At 37.3% G+C, this 20,156-nt stretch overlaps 1 protein-coding gene and 1 pseudogene across 7 annotated transcripts in view; one reads left to right on the top strand and one right to left on the bottom strand.

Moving 5' to 3' along the window:
- Nucleotides 1-20,156, top strand: part of USP6NL (USP6 N-terminal like) — a 218,951-nt gene that overhangs the window by 108,884 nt on the left and 89,911 nt on the right. For 3 of the 7 annotated variants that reach the window (XM_057498185.1, XM_036908138.2, XM_057498188.1), the window contains 2 exons: nt 7,043-7,110; nt 9,185-9,267. In XM_057498185.1, the coding sequence (XP_057354168.1) occupies nt 7,043-7,110; nt 9,185-9,267 (151 nt within the window). Of the gene's footprint in view, nt 1-2,046; nt 2,436-7,042; nt 7,111-9,184; nt 9,268-20,156 lie in introns of those variants that run through there. The other 4 variants (XM_057498187.1, XM_057498184.1, XM_057498186.1 and 1 more) reach the window with 4 other exon arrangements.
- LOC130682909 (UDP-GalNAc:beta-1,3-N-acetylgalactosaminyltransferase 1-like) lies at nt 15,126-18,580 on the bottom strand (annotated as a pseudogene).

The following is a 20,156-nucleotide window of genomic DNA, read 5'->3' as shown; positions in this document are numbered from 1 at the left end:
GTTAATGATTTTTATTTTGACCTCCCTTTCAGGAAGCTTGATGAGGTCCATGTCATCTTACTCAGGAGTTATATTAATTTTACTCTGAACCAGGTTTCTTTGGCGTTTCATATTTGTGTGTGGCACTCTCTAGTGTCGAGAAGCTCTATTCTCTGGAGTTGCTGAGCCCCTGAAGCAATGTCCAGGGTCACAGGGGAGTGGTATTGGTGCCTGGAGGGGGGAAAGATCTTTTTCCTGCTTCCTGGCTGCTATGACGGTCTCCACTGCCTGAACCAGTTGGCTGAGCACAGAGGTATAAGCTTTTGTCCCAGAGCCGCCGGATAAGGATCCCTGCTTTCCAGAAGCACCTGAAATCTCAATCTCTCCAGGAATTCTGCCTTTCTTAGTTTTCCTACCCCTTATTCGTGAGAGTATCATGAAAGCACCATAAAATGTAGATTTGTGCTCCCAGAGCAGGTCTCCAGAGTTAGGTATTCAGCAGTCCCAGGCTTCTGCTCCCTCCCCGCTCAGTTTCTCTTCCTCCCGCTGGTGAGCTGGTGTGGGGGAAGGGCTTGGGTCCTTCCGGGCCACAGATTTGGTACGTTACCCTTTTCCTTGAGGTCTGCTCTTTTCTCCAGGTGTATGCAGTCTGGCGCAGTCCTCTTTCCTGATGCTCTTTCAGGTTTAGTTGTATCAATTATATTTTCCTATTATATGCAGTATTAGGAGGAAGCTTCTGTCTCACCTCTCACACCACCATCTTTAATCCCTTCCTCCTTCAAATTCTTTTTAAAAGAAACATTGCATATGCAGTAAACTTTGGATCACTGTATTAGCTTCGTGTGGTTGCTATAACAAGTCATCACATAACTTGGAGGTTTTAAACAACATGAATTCATTCTCTTAGTTCTGCAGGCCAAGAGTCTGGAATCAGTTTCCTTGGGCTAAAGTCAAAGTGTTAACGCCGCTGGTTCCTTCTGGAGCCACTTGGGGAGAATCCTTTTCCTTGCATCTTCTATGTTTTGGTGGTTGTCTCCTCTCCTTGGTTCATGATCCTTTCCTCACATGATTCCAACTGCTTTCTTCTGTTGTTGTATCTCCTACTTTCTCCTTTGACCTATTTGATAAGGTGACGTGTGACTATATTGGGCCCACCTGCATGATTGAGAATAATCTCCCCATCTCATTCTCATGATTCTTAATCATATTAGCAAATTCCTTTTGCCATGTAGGGTGCATTCACAGGTTCCAGAGATTGGATGTGGATATTTTGTGGGGGATCATTCTTTAGCTTGCCATACTTTGTAGTATCTGAAATTTTTTTTGTTGTTGTATATCTTTTTTTCGCCCTCACGTCCTAAGTGTACCTAATGTTTAATTAATTGATAATCTGGTTTGGTATAGAATTCCAAGTTCATGGTAATATTTTTTTCTCAGAACTTTGAAAATAGAGCTCCATCATCTTCTAGCTGATAAGAAGTTCAATGTCAGTCTGATTCTCATTCCTTGGGATATGACTTGAAAATTTTCCCTTTCTCTGAATTTCTGAGATCTTCTGCTTACATTAAATTTTAACAACTGGATTAAGTGGAGTGTGTATACCTAATGTTTATAAAGCATGTCTCTAATGTGGCTGTTATGTTTAGAAAGTAGTTTCCTAATTATAGTACCCATTTAAAAGAAAAAAGAAAGAAGCAAAGAAAAGAAGTAGGAAAGAATAAGTAGAACAGAAAACTCACAGAGCCATCCTACAGTAGATAAACATACTGTTTCATGAAACATTTGTTTTCTTTGTATATGTGGTGTGTTAAAATTTTCTAGAACCTGCCAGAATTTAGAATGTATTCACTTAGTGTCTGAAACAGAGGCTGAAGTTTTCACATAAAAATTATGTGGAGATAAAAAATGTATTGAGAAGAACATTTCTCCTTTAATGTTTAATTATTTAGCTTTAATGTTTAATGTTTTACATAAAAATTTTCTTTGTTGCTCCATGTTTTTTTAGAAGTAGTAAGAATGTGGCTAATTTTGAAGTATAAGATGAAGGCATATTCTGAAGCTTGTTTAAAGCCCCTGTTTGTTATTAGATGGAATGCTGGGTGTAGGCTGGTGTGGTTCATACTTGGGACCTAGCCTGAAAGACATGTTTTTACCCTCAATAAATAACATCTTTGTTTGAAGATCAGTCCCATGTAACCATAGCAAGGTCTTTTTTTCTCCCTCAGAATGTATCTCAAACGGTTTCTTTCTTGTGCTTATTTCATAAATAGTTTTAACCAGAGCTGCCTTCTGCCTTCCTCTTGCAGTTTGTTGCAGAATGTGTGAGGTACCACCTAACACTCTTGGTGTGCCTGAAAACTGTGATATAATAATGAAAACTTGAAATAGATAAGTTTACTCTATGAGGACTGAAGCTGTTGTTAGTGCCCAAGGCCAGATTGATTATCTAACAAAGGGTAAAGTACTTTTTAAATTGAAGTAATTGATTTATATATATTTAACATTCAGCTGTCAAAATATATATTAGGGAAAATAGTCTATTATCAGGTTTTTTTTGTTATTGGATTGAATGTGACATTTAATACTTTGGATGAATTGTTCATTACTATTTGAGGTTAACTTAGTGATACTAAGTTATAACACCTGCTTTTAAAAAATGTAATTCAGGAGGATACTTGATTTTGAAAAGATTGTTATGTTTAAATTAATCCAGAGGTCTTCTTAAAATATTGTAATTGTCAGTTTATAAAATGCTTCTTAAAATGCTATAGTTGTCATTTTCTTTTGTAAATTTGTGCCCAGAAATGTTTCCCTGTATTCTTTTAGTATTAAAACCAAATGTTTTTTAATTCTTACTGTTCTAAATGTGCCTCTTACACTTTGAAACATTGTTATAATAAATGTAAAGTCAATAAAAGTAATTTAATTTGGTCTAGATAATGTAATAGGTTTTTAAAATTTGATAATGACATGTGATTTAAGTACTAAGTGACACAGCTGCCGTTGTTTATTTACTAGGTGCCTGAAACTTTGTGCGGGCTTGCACACAAACACAGACAGCTGTTGAGACCCTTCGTGGTCGATGTTTTAGCACAAACTTTCTGTTCTTGCAATGGAATTTCTAAATAAACAATCAGAATGAAAGCAAAGGGAGTATACTAATGTAAATTTTAATTAATTTCTCAACTTTAGATCAGACAGTAGAAACATAAAGTAAATATAGCAAATTCTGCATAAGGATACTATTTCTTACTCTAAAGATGATTGCCTCACAAGGGTGATTATTAAATAGTGTCTCAACTCAGTGTTGGGAAAAACTGGCATTTCTATTTAGTCTCTTCAAAGAAGCAGGTTTGGCTATTTTTTATAAAATTAGTTTGACTTTTAACTTCACTCTCTTTTTGAAGAAAAGAATTCAGCAGTATTATAGAATTTTCTCCCTGTGCAGAAATACAAGGATAAGAAATTTCTAAACAAATTTAAAGATTCAAAACTCAATTTTGTTTGATTTAGAATTGTCAACTATTCTAATCATGTTAATGTATACTATCTTTCCCCCATAAAATTAGGATACAGTTTCATTCAATTTCCAGTAATACCTCTATTATATTGTTAGGTTTTCCTTTCTGGAAATCTCTAGGCTGGAGATGATCCATGTGAAGCTTTATATCTTAAAGTTTGCCACAGTGACATTTTCTTGGGGTACTTGGTATCTTTAGTTTCCAGTTCCATACCATTTCTAGTTCTTGCCATTATACTTTTAAACTTCTTATTGTTAAGTTGGAAATACACTTGAGACTCCTAGGACCAGCAGCAGGAATAAAAGGCTAGTATGAAGTATATTTTGCATTATATACATTATATAATACAAAGAAAGCAATCGTCCGTTGAATATGGCCTAATCACCATAGAAATTTATGCTTAGCTTTTCTGATAATGGAAATGAAATTTAATGGTTAGTTTAAGTTAAACTTCTTTAATTTGCTTTCCCTACCCTTCTGTAGAAGTGTGAGCATAGAGCTAATTATCCTAGACTTTAATGGTCCTAGTTTCCCATGAAAATCTGTATTTTTGTTACATTATTGAACCATTCTATTATTTACTCATATTTCCCCAAAGAATAACATATTGACACTTTGTAGTCTGAGAAAAGCAATGATGTAAACGTTTTTTCCCAAGTAAACTTTAAAAAATTTACAAATTCTCATTTTGCTTTTACAATTATAAACACCCTTGTACTTGTTTGATTATCTCATTGGTATAATCTGTAGAGGTGGGATTGTTGGGGAAAAGATATGCTGTTTTCAGGTTTTTGACATATATTAATCAAACTGCCTTCCAGAAAGATTTTATAGATTTTATGTATACCCTCAGAGTAAGGTAGTGCTGATTTTTCCAACTGTTGTCAACACTGAGGAATATCAGTGCTAGACTGTCAGTCTGAGATGGGTGCAGTGATATTTTAAAACTTGCATTTCTTTGGGTTCTAGTAAGTTTCATTTCTTTTCTCTGTGTGGGTATGGGTAAAATTGAAACATTTCCAGAATTTCTCGCCTGGCTTTGGTTCATCTGCATATCAACAGGCGTTCAGAGGTGTAAACAAGTAGGCTTTTAGTGCATTTGCATCTTTCCTCAGGGGTGGAGAAGTCATCTCCAGATCAATGGGTAATTACCTGGGCAACAGAGGGCTTACGTGTACCTGAGAGGTGAGGGGGAGGGCTGGTGTTGGGGCTGCTTGGGCCTGGTACTGCAGTTTGTGAGCAATAAACGGGTTTTAAACTTTATTTCTCCCTTTGACTGGTTTTGGTTTTTAGGGGTATTTTGCCCCGGGATTTCCTTTCCCCGGACTTACAGTGGGCTTTTAAGTTCAGATTTTATTTTTATCGGACCTATATAGTTCACCCTTGAACAACATGGGTTTGAATAGCACTGGTCCACATATACACAGAATTTTTTCAGTAGATACATGGTAAATTTTTGGGGAGATTTTGCAATAATTTGAAAAAAACAAATTTTTCTCTAGCTTACTTTTTTATAAGAACATAGTATTTAATACATGTAACATACAAAATATGTGTTTGTTGACTGTTTCTGTTACCAGTAAGTTCCGGTCAGCAGTATGCTCTCAGTTATTAAGTTTTGGGAGATTAAAAGTTACACCAGGACTTTGGGCTGTGCAGAGGATGCCACCCGTAACCCCTGATGTGTTCAAGGGTAGCTGTACTTGGTTTAAAGATTCAACAATCTGTGAGATTAATTTTGGAAAACAGCCAACCTCGTACTCCCCCCCCCCCCCCCACCTGTTCACTGCCCATCCTGTAGCAGAAGCTGCTTCCACTCCCCCCAGCTGATTCTTTCTGTTCACACCCATAGCACTAGGTGAGGTGCCTGTATTGCCATTTCCTGCCTCTGCTGTTTGAGGTGTTACCTACTGGATTCCTGCTTTGGAGGGCGAGGATTTGGTCTTCTTCCCTGCTCCCAGACTCCTCTATAGTACATACCCCTTCAGACCCAGGAGTTGACCCCTAGGCCCCGTTTTTACCCCACCCTCCCTCTCTCCAGGAACCACCATTTGCTGGGCCTTAGAAGAAGGGGACTTAAAGAATCCCTGTATTGTCATTTTAGTGGGGTTTTAGGAGGAATGGATAAGAAAAGGGTGTGTTTCATCTGTGATCTTTAACTGGGAGTTCTTTTTGGTGTCTTTAGCAGTTATTTTTATAGAGTAATGGTTAAAATTATAGGCTGTATTTAGTCAAGACTGTCTGGATTTGAATCCTAGATTTGTGACCTTAGACAAGTTGTTTAAAATCTCTAAACCTAATTTAAAAAAATCTCTAATAGAATTACTATGATACTTATCTTGGAGTGTTATGAGACTTAAACGTGATAAGGCATGTAAAGTACTGCTCATAGTGTCTGCACAATATCTTACTGTTTGGAGGCACTTTGTAAACACAAGTACAGTTGTGGCTGCTGTTGTTACTATTGTGAGTTTTTTGCTCGTGACTTTGCCCAGTGTTCCAGAGGAATGCTGTCTTTTCCCTCTTCATCAAAGGTGCCTTTTAAACAGTCTGTCATTGGTCTTTTGTTTTTATTTATGGCACTTGGGATGGATGTGTAATCGTATGTGTACTATTTTGTGTTAAGATTTCTACTTTTGTTGTCAGATTTGTGTTTGAAAGATAACTGCTGGTCATAAAAAGAAGTTGTGTGTGTGTGTGTGTGTGTGTGTGTGTGTGTGTGTGTGTGTGTGTTAAGACTGGGGATTATTAAAGTATTGGGGCAGCTGGTAAGGGGGATAAGAAGGGTGTGTGTGTGTGTGTGTGTGTGTGTAAGACTGGGGATTATTAGAGTATTGGGGCAGCTGGTAAGGGGGATAAGAAGGGTGTGTGTGTGTGTGTGTGTGTGTGTGTGTGTGTGTGTGTGTGTGTGTGTAAGACTGGGGTTTATTAGAGTATTGGGGCAGCTGGTAAGGGGGATAAGAAGGGTGTGTGTGTGTGTGTGTGAGACTGGGGATTATTAGAGTATTGGGGCAGCTGGTAAGGGGGACCTGAGAGACTAAATGAAGAAATGGTTGTTTTAATCATGTAAGAGAAATAACTTTTTAAAAAAATTCCTGAAATAAATCTTACACTAGTTTATTTTGTGGAAAGATTTTTAAAAGCCTTAGTTTTTAAAAGGATTTAATTTTAAAGGCCTTTTTGGATGTTCTTATCTACCCAAGTAGATTTCACCAAAAACAGAGCTTTAGTTTCAGTTTCTCCTTTAATACTTGTTTTTATGAAATTAGATCCAAAATTGATTCTTGGGCATATGATTTATCATATCCCCTAACTTAATGCCATGTTAATAAACAGGCTTCCTTTTGAATATCTGTCATCTGTAATATTGAAATAGTAGAAAAGTTGATATTTCAAAGTTATAGATACTTAACTCATCCTTTTGAGGTTGTATATTACTAGTTTGTCATGTTAGGCAATATTGATTTATTATTTTATTTTTATTTGTTTTGTCTTACTATTACATTTAATCAACAGTTCATCTAAATTTGATCTCTCCACAGATTCAGATCAGGATGTAGCACTCAAACTTGCCCAGGAGCGAGCTGAAATTGTTGCTAAGTATGACAGAGTAAGTATTCAGTATTTGCTTTTTGAGTATGTTTTATTAGAAAAAACAAAAATAGAAATGGATTTGCTTTTCAGAGAGCTTAAATTACAGAATCAGTTTGTTTACTTCATGTGACCACTGAAGTCATCTTTTTTCTCTGACTGCATCTCCAGATTGTCTCTCCTTCCTGTCCCCTCCTCCAGCCACTCTGCTCTCTAGCTCTTCTTCCCATACCCCAGGCTTGCTCGTGCCTCTGGCTGTGGTGTGTCTCTTTTGCCCAATACACTTTTCCCCTGGGTGTCCTCATGCTTCTTGCCTCACCTCTTCATCTCTTCCCCACATGCTCCCCAATGAGGTCTGCTCTGAACACATTGTTTAATAGCCCTCCACCTTGACTCTCTGTATCTTCTTTCTCTACTTTATTTTTCACTAGCACTTACTGTATATGTATACTTTATACTCTATTTGTCATCTGCATTCACTCCTAGAATGTAAACTCTGAGGGTGAAAATTTCTTTTGTGGATTTACTCTTGTAACCTGAAAACCTAGAACAGTTCCTGACTCATCCTGGGTATTCAGTAAATATTTGAATATGTTAGCATATAGAATTAAATACCCATTTGATTCATAATTTACATAATTTAACATGAATCTGAAATTTTGAATTTATACAATGTAAAATCTGTTAGCATTTTATCCTAACGTTAGTGATAGAATCTGGTTTTTGATGCCGTAGAAATCACAATTGTTGACGATTTAGATGTTTCCTGAGTATTATCTTACCTCTTGAGGTCTATAATGAGTTGTAGCATTGCTTTATAAATGTCATGTTTTATATTTATATCACTTGCATGTAATTTCATATCTGCTATTTTTGATTATTTGAGAGAAGAACAGGAGCATGAAATTATAGAAAGCCATCTGGGCTGTGCCCTGCTTCTAGGGAAGCATACAAGCAGTGCTCAACTTCACAGTCATGTTCCCAGAGTTCAGTTTTAAGTTGGTTGGTTGGTTGGAATATCAGACAGTTTCCTGTTATTGTGATTAGGAAAATTCAAAACTTTCTGAGAAGTTTGAATTTAGTGTAGTTCATGAAAGACCTCATCAACTAACTTAACTACTTAACTAATTTAAAACCCATAAACTGTCATTCAATCATGCTTGCTTGCATTTTTTCCCATGCAGTTAACACTTAGTGACCATTGTGCTAGGCCTTAGAGGATTTACAGTACAGCCATGAATGAGTACAGCCCTCCTTGCCAATGATGTTTACAGCTACCCAGAAGAAAACTCATAAGCAGAAAGTGATAGAATACACTCAGATGGAAGGCTCCACAAGGCAGTTGGGTATTGAGTCTGAAATTTGAGTGACTGGTATAGACTGTACATTTGGGGTTTCTTCTCCAATCATTGCTACTTAACAGCCTCACAGTAGAGTGAGAAGAACAGTGGGCTGAGGATAGAGCTGTGGGCACACCGACAATTAAGATGTACCCAGGAAGAAGCCATCAAAAGACGAGTTGGAAAGGTATGAGAGAACCAAGAGAGGAATGGCATCATGGAGGCTGAGGAACAGGGAGTGGCAACACTGATAGTCACCAGACACTTGCAGCAGATCAGGACAGAAGGGGATCCACTAGGTTTGACAGTGGGAGATCATTTTTGACTTTGGCAAGAATCAGTATCAAAGCTGATGCAGCTGTGAAGTAGAGAAGTCGAGAACAAGGTAGATGGCCTACTCTTCTGAGAAGTTTGGATGAAAAGGCAAGAAATACCTTTTTTCAAAGACATGTTCATTCTGAAATGTTAACGTTCAGCAGTTGGGTCTTGGATGATTATCTTACCCTCTTCCCCAGTTGGCTTCTAAAAGGAACCCCACGCCTGATCAAGGCTTAGTTACGTGGCCGTTGTTGCTGGCATAGGAACTTCCAAAGTCTGTAACTAGGAAATAGTGATTATATTGCCTAAAGCTGTTTGTTTTAAAGTTAATGTTAATAATGCCTTATTTCTAGGTCTTACTGTTCATATATAAAAAATAATTATTGTTTTTCAGTCTTTTCTTCCCAATAACACTTTCTTTGTCCCCTCTTACAGGGACGAGAAGGTGCAGAGATTGAACCTTGGGAAGATGCTGATTACCTTGTCTACAAAGTCACGGATAGATTTGGCTTTTTACAGTAAGTTGCATAGTTTGCAAGCTAACTTTTTTGTTACAATATTTCTATGGTCAGCTATTATATTGATTTTATTTCTAATAGCATTGCGATGAATAACATTCCAGAACTGATCCTGCAATGTACTCTTTGTTATTAAACTCCTAGCATTTTTAACCTCTGTGGTTGAAGTTGAACTATAGTTTTTAAGAATATAGTCTTTAATATTCGTTGTATTTCAGTAAGAACATTAAGGCAATAAATGAGTTGTATTAATAATTTAGCAGAATTAAATGGAAAAGAATAACACTTTGTAACTCAAAAATAATTACAAAACATTTCATTTTATATAAATGCATTTTTAAAATAATTAGCAATTAGAACTTCAGTGTTATGCAGCGTAAAAATGAGCAATGAAAAGAAATACCATTGATCTTCCTTATACTTGTAAATGTATTCATGTTATTGCTTCTCAAAATTAATTCCATTTATCCTAAGTATGTTATAGAAAGAGTTGAGAAAGGCCTAGGACACTGTAAAGTGGTTAAAGTGATACTGACTCTTAAAAGCATCCTGCAAATGATGTGAATCTCCCTGTTCTGGTTCTGGCATTGCCTAGTCAGCTTCCCATAGGCTGGAGACTTTTCTTCCTCTCTATAGTTTATTTGGTTCCATACAATTTAGTGACTAATTTCTCATTCAAATTTATTCTTCTCCAGTCTCATTTATTATAAATAGGAAAAATCCAGGGATTTCTATTTTATGATGTATGATCACATTTTTAAGGAAAAATACAATTTCTTGATAGCTCATAGCAGTAACTTAGAGTGCTCAGACTTTGTTTTCTCCTTCTGTTCAGCGTTCTTGCATTTAGAAAGTATTTTGTTGTATCATGGTTTTCTCAGGGTCAAACCAGCAAACAAACAGAAACGGTTCTGGGAGTCAGTGAATGGATGCTCTTCCTGTGGTTTTGCTGATCTTAGTTAGCCATTTCATGCCTCATCTGTAAAACAGAAATCGTTAAGTGCTCTATGTACCTTACAGTATAGCTGAAGCTTTGAGGAAATAAAATGATAGAATACTATGTAAGGTCTGGACAAATATAACATGTTATTGTTATACCTGTTAACATTAGCACATCTAGAATGTTCTCCTGAGTAGTTATAATTAGATGATTTTGAATTTCAGCAGACTCACTGAGCAGTATTTTAACTGCTATGATAAGAATACTGTTCTTAAACCCTTACTTTGACTTTTTTTTTCCCTAAGTAAATCAAACTTGGTCACAAATGTGGCAGGAAATGATTAAACATTTGTCCGGGTTAATGTGCAGATCTGAGGTATGTGAATGAAATTTTGAAGGACAATTTGAGCATTTAGCATTGTCAAGATCAGTGGGTCCCAAACTTTCCTGCACATTAGAATGGTAAATGTTTGTTGTTTTCTTAAAAAAAAACTAGGTTTCTGGGTTTTGTCCCAGATTTTGATTCTGAAGGTGGAATACAACTCAGCTAATTTTTACCTCCCTAGGTTTGTGTAGTGGGAATGAACCATTAGAAAAGATGTTTTTGTATAAAATGGTATAATTAGTGCAGAATACATAGGAAAAACTTGTGCACTCCAAAAAGTTCTAATAATTTCCTAAATTCTCTTTTCTCATTGCTTGAAACAATGTGAGCTAGGTTGTGGCCCAAGAGCCTAGCCTATATTTGGCAATTTAAAAATTACACTGTTACTTTGCGTTTTTTACCCTCTGTGCTGAAGTCCATTTGGCTCTTGTGGGGAAAATGTCAGCTAATAATTTATCTTAATAATATTAGCTAGTATTTACTGAGTATTTATAATATATGCCAGGCACCATTCTAAGCTCTTTATGTGGCTTAACTCATTTATTCTTCTCAAAACTCTTTGGGGGGTAGGTATGCTTCTTATCTTTTTTTAGGGGAAACTGAAACACTGAGAGGTCAAGCAAGTGGCCTGAGTGCTGACCACTATGTCAGCTCTGGGATGGGGACCTGGGCAGCCTCACAGCAGAGCCTGTGTTCTGAACTTTGGCACTGTACTACCTGGTACTACTCTGCTGTATGTTTAATAAGAGAAACACAGAAGTGTGTTAAAATACCTACAAAGAAAATTAAAGGTGGGGAGAAAGAGGTCTAAAGAGAAGGATACTGTTTTAAGTGATCACTTCCATTGAGGTATACTCAGATCACTATGCTTGCCACTTCTTTGAAAATGAAGTCAACTGGAGCCAATTCTCATATTATCACAGCAGTTTTTAAAATTTACTCTGTGATACAATCCTAAAGCAGGCAGCAAAAATGAATATAATGAAGCATAGAAATGGATTTTAGTATAATATTAGGCTTTGTTAAATTTCATCAAAGTCATTGATTTTTATTACAATGCCTAATTTAAGTAAAACACTTCCTGCAGAGTTGATGCTTTGATATTGCTCCCTGTCACCTTGATCAAAAGAGCATTTCCTTCTTCTGCCTTAATTCTTTGCACTTTTTGATTGGTTCTGCAAGGAAATTGGCTTTTAAGTGTCAGTGTCAATACAATAAAATGGCAGAAAGTAGCTTTCTAGCCTTCTCTGAAGGCTGCTGTCTTCATATCTAATTACAGTTTTAGTAACTTAAATTACTTGTTATGATATGGGAAGGCGGATGACAGTAATTGGCAAATATGGTACAGGACTAATGTGGTGTTATAACAGATTTCACAATAAATATAAAAACTGTTGCCAAACCAGCCTGGCTTGATGCCGGAATGCGGAAGCCTTTATTTAGTATTCAGAGACGGGGAGTTGTCCCGGTCTGGGTGCCTGCAATGGACTGACATCTGGAGAAGGGAGTAACTGATCTTACTTAAGAATTAGAGCGCTTCCAGCATTTTTATCAAAAATAGTCACTGTTAGTCTGTTCAACAAAGAATGCTTGGTATTTGGATAATGATAGATAGTGCATTGAGGTCACAAGTTATTAATAGAAGAATTGGAAGGAAATTGTATCAAAAATAAAGATTAAATTAATACCAAGCTTCAGATTTTCAACTAATTATCAAAATACCTATGTTTTTAAAACCTAGCAGGTTGTCTGTAGTTTACTGTGACTATATAAATATTTGAAAGCCAGAATAAGGTGTTTCTATTTTTAAAGAATATCTGCTTTAATAACAAGAGCTTCAGAACTTTTTCTACCCATCTAATAATTTTGACTATGATAAATCTAAATTTAGGCAAAATTTACTACAGAAAGAAATAAAATTTAGTCAGTGTATCCAGTTTAGTGATTTTAATGTGCAATTTTAAGTTTCCACGTGAAAGCTGATCCCACAGTTACAGAAATAGTCCATCTGAACTACCAGAAAATTACAGCCATGTATACTTCAATTAGTAATTCTTTCAAGTTTAATAGCAGATGATAAAAATAGATCCAGTTATGGTCCCTCTCTTTCCAGCAATGCCTATGTTGTTGTTTTCACTTACTGTGTTTCTTCGAGGCGTGTTTTCTTGCTGTCAGATTGGAGTTTTCTGTAAGTGCCCTTTAGGGGCCTATTTCCCTAGAGGAAAACTTTTCTAAAGCGAGGTAAGTGAACATTTTCTGTAAAGAGCCAGATATTAAATATTTTTGGCTTTATGGACCATATGATCTTTGTCACAACTGTTCAACTCTACCATTGTAGCATGTAGAAAACCACAGACAGTACTTCACTGAATGAATTTGGCAGTGTTCCATTAAAACTTTATTCACAAAAACAGGCAGTGGGCCAGATCTGATCCATGGACTCCTCCAGATTTTGGTCCTTCTTTTCTTTTACTTGAAGAATATGTAGGTGGCAAGGTAAAGATGCATACATGTCTGCAGGCATGTGTTCATCCTGCCCTTCATACATCATTCAGAAACATTATTGCATGCCTTCAACATTCCAGCCACATGTATGAGGCAGATGCAGTGCTTTATATGCATATTCTAGACATTGTAGTTCTTGATAAGACAACAATCCCTTACTTTCTCCTTGGATGGCTGTGAAAATTAATGGATGCCAACACAGAGATTTGAGGGGGAAAGGTTCTATGGAGGTCATTCTTGTGCACACAGCAGATTTTTTATAAAAGTTTTTAGGTGTGGAATAATAAGCAAGAAAATCCACATAAGAAAGTTGACTGCATTCTTGCTTTATCATCTATCTATTAAGTCTCAAGACATTTTACAAAATTCAACATCCATTCATCATAAAAAGTTTTTTTAACAAAATGGGGTATAGAGGGAATATATCTCTAACATAATAAAGGCCATATATGAGAAGCCCACAGCTAACATTCTCAATGGTGAAAAAATTGAAACCTTTTCCTTTAAGAACAGGAATAAAACAAAGATGCTCATTCTTGCCACTTTTACTCAACATAGTACTGGAAGTCCCAGCCAGAACAATTATGCAAGAAGAACAAATAAAAGGCATCCAAATTGGAATGGAAGAAGTAAAACTGTTTCTATTTGCAGATGATATGATCTTATATATAGAATACCTTCAAGACTACACCAAACAGCTGTTGCAATTAATAAACAAATTCAGTAATGTAGTAGGATACAAAATCAGTTGCATTTCTACAAACTGGTAAGAAACTATTGGAAAGAGAAATTAAGAAAACAATCCCAGTTACAATTGCATCAAAAAAGAATAAAATACCTACAAATCAACTTAACTAAGGAGGGAAAGACCTGTACGTTGAAAACTATAAGACACTGTTGAAAGAAACGGAAGAAGACATAAATAAATGGCAAGATTCCATGCTCCAAGATTCCATGGATTGGAAGAATTAAATATTGTTAAAATGTTCCTTCTGCTCTAATTGACCTACAGATTCAATGCATCCCTATCAAAATTCCAGTGGCACATATCGCAGCAGTAGAATAAACAATCCTAAAATTTGTATGGAACCACAAAAGTCCCTCAATAGCTAAAACAATCTTTGACAAGAAGAACAAATCTGGAGGCATCACACTTCCTGATTTCAAAGTATATTACAAAGGTATGGTAACCAAAACAGTATGTTACCAGTGGAACAGAATCAAGAGTCCAGAAATAAACCTACATATATATGATCAATTAATCTATGATAAAGGAGCCAAGAATGTACAATAGGGAAAGGACAGGTTCTTCAGTAAATGGTGCTAGGAACACTGAAGAGCACATGTGAAAGAATGAAATTGGACCAGTATCTTACACCACACATAAAAATCAACTCAAAGTCGGTTAAAGATTTGAATGTAAAACACGAAACCATAAAACTCCTAGAATAAAACATAGGCAGTAAGTCCTTGACATTGGTTTTAGCTATGACTTTTTGGATTTGACCAAAAGCAAGGCAGCAAAAACAAAAGTAAACAAATGGAACCACATCAAACTAAAAAGCTTTTGCACAGTAAAGGGAGTCATTGACAAGATGAAATACCACCCACTGAATAGGAGAAAGTTGTATCTGGTAAGTGGTTAATAATAAAAAATATAAAGAACTCATACAACTCAATAGCCAAAAAAAAAAAAAAACCCAGACATTCTGATTTAAAAATGGGTAGACATTTTTCCAAAGAAGACATACAGATGGTACCAACAGGTTCACAAAAAGCTGCTCAACATCATTAATAATCAGGGAAATGCAAATCAAAACCATTAATAATGAGGTATCACTTCACACTTATTAAATGGCTATTATAAAAACAAGAGATAAATGTTGGCAAGGGTGTGGAGAAAGGGGAACTCTGGTGCACTACTGGTAAGAATGTAAATTGGCACAGCCACTTTGATGACAGTATAGAGACTTCTCAAAAAATAAAAAATAGGACTATCCTATATATGATCCAGCAATTTCACTTCCAGGTATTTATCCAAAGGAAACAAAATCACTCTGTTGAAAAGATATCTCTACCTGTGTGTTCACTGCAGTGTTATTTACAGTAGCCAAAACATGGTAACAGCTTAAGTGTCCACTGATGGATAAAGAAAATGTGATCATATATATATATGTTCTCTCTCTCTGTCATGCACACACAATGGAATATTAATCAGCCATAAAAAAGCATGGACACAACACTGTATTGTGTGTAAGTTGCTAAGGGAGTAGATCTTAAAGTTCTCATCACAAGGAAAAAAGCAATTTATAACTATGAGTGATGATGGATATTAATGAAACTTAATGTAGTAATCATTTTGCAGTATACATATATCAAATCATTAAGTTGTATGCTGAAAACTAATGCAATGTTATATCAGTGATATCTCAATTTTAAACATTAAAAAATAGGTAAAATGATGCATATTAAAAAAGGTTTGGTTATTGGGAATTCAGTACCTATTTGGGGATTCTAAACTCGGGCTGTGTAGGCAAACAGATCCTGGTGGAATTGTGACAGGGCTAAAGGAAATAATGTAAAATATTGAGGTGGGGGGAAATTCAAGTCCAAGTTTGTCTATTCCAGGATTTGCTGGATTGTCTATTCCAGGCTGACCTTGACCTTGGCTTTATGTATGTTCCTGCATCCCGCTCTCCCAGGGTTTTCAGTGGCATGGTTTAAGGATAAGGTGTGGTGAGTGCTGTGTGCAGTCTTGAATTCATCTTGTATTTCACAAAGCAGTTCTTTCTACAGGACCTTCCAACACAGACCATGAGGCCCAAGCAGGTGATTAGGATCACTCCATGAGTAAGTGCAGAATGGGTTCTGATTTAGTATTGAGAATAGGCACAATTAGGCCTGTTACTTGTTTAGTAAATAGGAGGACACAAAGAAATGTATGCAGCAACTTCAAAGAACGGGTCTTGTGATAGGCAACCATAGTGAGCACTTCATTTGCAGTTAGGAACATTCACATAAACAGTTGTCATGATCTGCTCACATCAGCTGTGCAAAATGTTGCTTTTGTCCAGAGCAGCTACTCACTCCAGAAATACCATTCTTGGTGTGCATAAAGGGTGTCAGATGTTCTTATTCTTTCATGATGTCCCTGCTGACCTAATCACCTAGGAAGTACATTCCAGTGGTGTTGACAAGCCCTCTTCTGCCAACAAATGAAGAACGGTAGGTGTACGTTTTTTTAATTCACTAATCCATTTATACAGTATTGAACAACCATAACATTCAATCACCAGAAATTACTAAGTGATATTAAATAACAGTTGATACAAACACCAGAAAGTAATAAGTGATATTGAAAAATAGTTGATATGAAATAGTTGCAGCATTTTAAAGTACCTTCTGAAATGACCAAAAACACATGAAATTTTGCTCAGTATAACTTCATGAGTTTTTTTACATAGAACTCCATTATTTTTAAAAACTGGTAATCCATGTAACATATACACAAAACCCTTAACTGACATATATTGTTCAATGAATAGAACTCCACACTGCCTTGTTGTTATGGATTAATGAGCTTATAATTCAGTGAAATCCTTTTAAGAAGTTCTAGTCCATAGAATGACATGTTCAAATTGTTTGGTCCTATTTGTTTTATTAATAAAAACCAATTCATTTATAAGATGTTTAATTCCTTTGCATATTATTTTTAAAGGGCCTGACTTGATTTCTGTCTAAATAACTTACAAGTAAAGTCTAACTCTCCAGTCTCCAGTTTATAGGTTCTTCATGGGTTTCAGATCAGTATAGTCCAGCACAGGGACCTTTCCATGAGTTTTCCACTGGGGATTTTGCAGTACCAACTTTAACACTTCCCACAAAGTGTCTTGTCCTTCTTGAGGCTTTTGGAAGAATGTCAAATTAATAATGGCATGTAGTGTTCCTTAGCATAACCTGCCCAAATGTGATAATTTCTTTGGAAGAAAAGCCATGGGCTGCAGTCACATGTCTGAGTTGAAAGACATCCAAATGTATCTTATATAAAAAGAAAAGGTTTGTGTCTTCAGGAATATGAATCCACTTTTAATAAATTCAAACAAATCTCAACATAAATATCTTCAAACTTAACTGATTTTATGTACTCATCATTTCAGAGATTTTTGGCACCAAATCTCTGGACATTATATAACCCAACCCACTGCACTTGCGAGGAAACACCTTGAAGGGATACCTCTGGTATGAAATGTGGGGTTTTTGGAACAGTCCTCTATAGGAGTAATTATTAATTAGAGGATAACCTGTGAAAAACTTCTCTGAGTGGTTTAAATTCAAAAGATTTCACTAAATTGCCAGTATTGATGGAAACATCAGTGTCTGTCTTCATATACTTGTCATTGGGGCAAAACTCACCCACCTGAACGCCATAACTGTTTTCAAGGTCAAGTTATTACTTGTGTTTAAAAAATCTTGTTGTATTATGTCACCATTAAGAAGGTGTTCATCCTCTAAGGATAGTGCTAGCCCTTTGTTGTCCCTTTCAGACTGTTGGCGTAATAAGAGAAATGTAAGAACCTCATGTCCCACCAAAAGTTTTTTTCACCCCAAGTTACTCTAATGGCCTCTCTGGCTTTCACATCTGAGGAGTGTAAGGTCACCAAGATGATAAGAAATGGGTTTTGATGAGAACAGTTTGAATGCTGTCAAAGTGTGGAAGCCACAGTCCACATTGGCTCATAGTCACAGAAGTACATCCAGATTATGCATTCTATCGTATTGTAGTGGGGGAGGCTGAGGTGCCACATCAAGGGGGAGACTGAGGAGTGACAGCAGCAGGAGCTTTGTCTGAGGGAGCTCATGGACATCCTACTTGGAAGAGTGGTCAGGAGAGTTGAGGCCATCCACAGCAGCTCAGGATTACTGGTGCCTCAGTTTCTTCTTGATTCATTTCTTCTGAGTAAAAGACCTTCAGTTTCACCAACTGAGCATTCAGTAGTAAATAGTCGTCAAAAATAATGCTTGGCGTTTCAGCTAAACAGGAACTCTCAGATTGGCTTGAGGTCCTGCCACTGCACAGATCAGACACATGCTTCTGCATGCAGGGGTAGGCAGCCTGCGAGAGCCATGTGACAGAGCTGCCAGGAGAGTTTTCAGATGATTCTGAAGTACTGGCCGAAGCTTTTTGTTGTTTTCCATATTACATGTTTTAATTAAAAGATTTGTTGTGAGCTACCCTCCACTCTAACCCCGTGCTGCATGGGCCAAGGAACCCAGGCCATTCCGGAACTTGTCACTGGAGGGGTCTGGGCTGACCGAGGCTGTGCCCAGGGGCTGAGCAGGGCTACAGTGTGTTTCTTCCAGCTGCGGCCTGGGCCTGCTACGTGCCTGGTGTAGTTCAGTGTCGCCCATGGCCCTATCGGGCCTGTGCTCCCCCCTCACCAGGTTGGGCAGTTGCTCACCTCTGTGATCCAAGCCCCGGGATGCGGCTGCTTTCCTGTAACCCTCACTTGCCTGGGCAGGGCTGAAGGGGGATAGGTGTACTTTTAAACCAGAAGTCTGTGATTCACACATTTTTAGGCTTAGTAATCGAAATTATAAATCAGCAAGGAAATTGAGACTAAGAGCATAATGAAAGCTACAGAAAAACCAAGATGTCACCTGCAGTGAAGATTAGTGGACACTTTACAGTAAAAAAAGACTTATGTTTAATCCTCATAGTTTCTTTTCTTCTTGCGAACTGGTTTCTCAGCCTTTTCTTTATACACTCCCAAACAGTCTGAAGATCATGTTTGTAACTGAACCCACTGGGTTAGATAGTATCGAACATCTCTGTATTAGGCTAAGTGTCTGTGACTAAGTGAAAATGTTGGTTTTCTTATCTGTGGAACAAGGAGTTTGGACTGTCTCTCAAAGATCTCTTTTGGCTATTACACTTTTTGGCAGCTCTATGGCTGTAGCTTAATGCTTCAACTAAGGACTCCAGAGTAGCAAAACAGTGCATTTGAAAATATTACAGGAGGATTAAAGATGGCGGTGTGAGAGGTGAGACAGAGGCTTCCTCCTAAAACCGCATATAATACAAAAACATAATTAATACAACTAATCCTGAGAGAGTAACAGGAAAGAGGACTGTGTCAGACTGCATACACCTGGAGAAAAGAGCAGACCTCACGGAAAGGGTAACGTACCAAAGCTGTGGCTCCGCGGGACCTGAGCCCTTCCCCCACCCCAGCTCACCAGTGGGAGAAAGAGAAACTGAGCAGGGAGGGAGTGGAGGCCTGGAACTGCTGAATACCTAGCTCTGGAGATCTGCTCTGGGAGCAAAAACCTACATTTCATGGTGCTTTCATGATACGTGATTACGGGGTTGGAAAGCAAATACAGGCAGAATTCCTGGAGAGACTGAGATTCCAGCTGCTTGTGGAAAGCAGGGATCCATATCTGGCAGCTCTGGGACAAAAGCTTATACCTGTGTGATTGGCCCACTGGTTCAGGCAGTAGAGACAGGCATAGCAGCTGGGAAGCAGGAAACAGCTCTTTCCTCCCCAGAGGCACCAATACCACACCCCTGTGACCCCGGACATTGCTTCAGGGGCTGAGCATCTCCAGAGAGTAGAGCTTCTGGACGCTAGAGGGCGCCATACAAAAATATGAAACGCCAAAGGAACCTGGTACAGAGTAAAATTAATATAACCCCTGAGAAAAATGACATGGACCTCATGACTCTTCCTGAAAGGGAGTTCAAAATAAAAATCATTAACATGCTCATGGAGGTATGGAAAGATATTCAAGAACTCAGGAATGAATTCCGGTCAGAGATTCAATTGTTGAAGAGCACAATGGAGGGTATTAAAAGAAGATTGGATATGGTGGAGGAGGTGATAAATAGAAACTAGAGAAGAGGAATACAAAGAAGCTGAGGCACAGAGAGGAAAAAGGATCTATAAGAATGAAAGACTATTGAGAGAAATGTGTGACCAATCCAAACGGAACAATATTCGCATTACAGGGGTACAACAAAAAGAAGAGACAGAGAAGGGATAGAAAGTGTCTTTGAGG

The sequence above is a fragment of the Manis pentadactyla genome, chromosome 3, assembly GCF_030020395.1.
Source record: "Manis pentadactyla isolate mManPen7 chromosome 3, mManPen7.hap1, whole genome shotgun sequence".
Lineage (NCBI taxonomy): Eukaryota > Metazoa > Chordata > Mammalia > Pholidota > Manidae > Manis > Manis pentadactyla.
The sequence above is the reverse complement of the archived record's forward strand: the minus strand, read 5'-3'. Positions and strand labels throughout refer to the sequence as shown.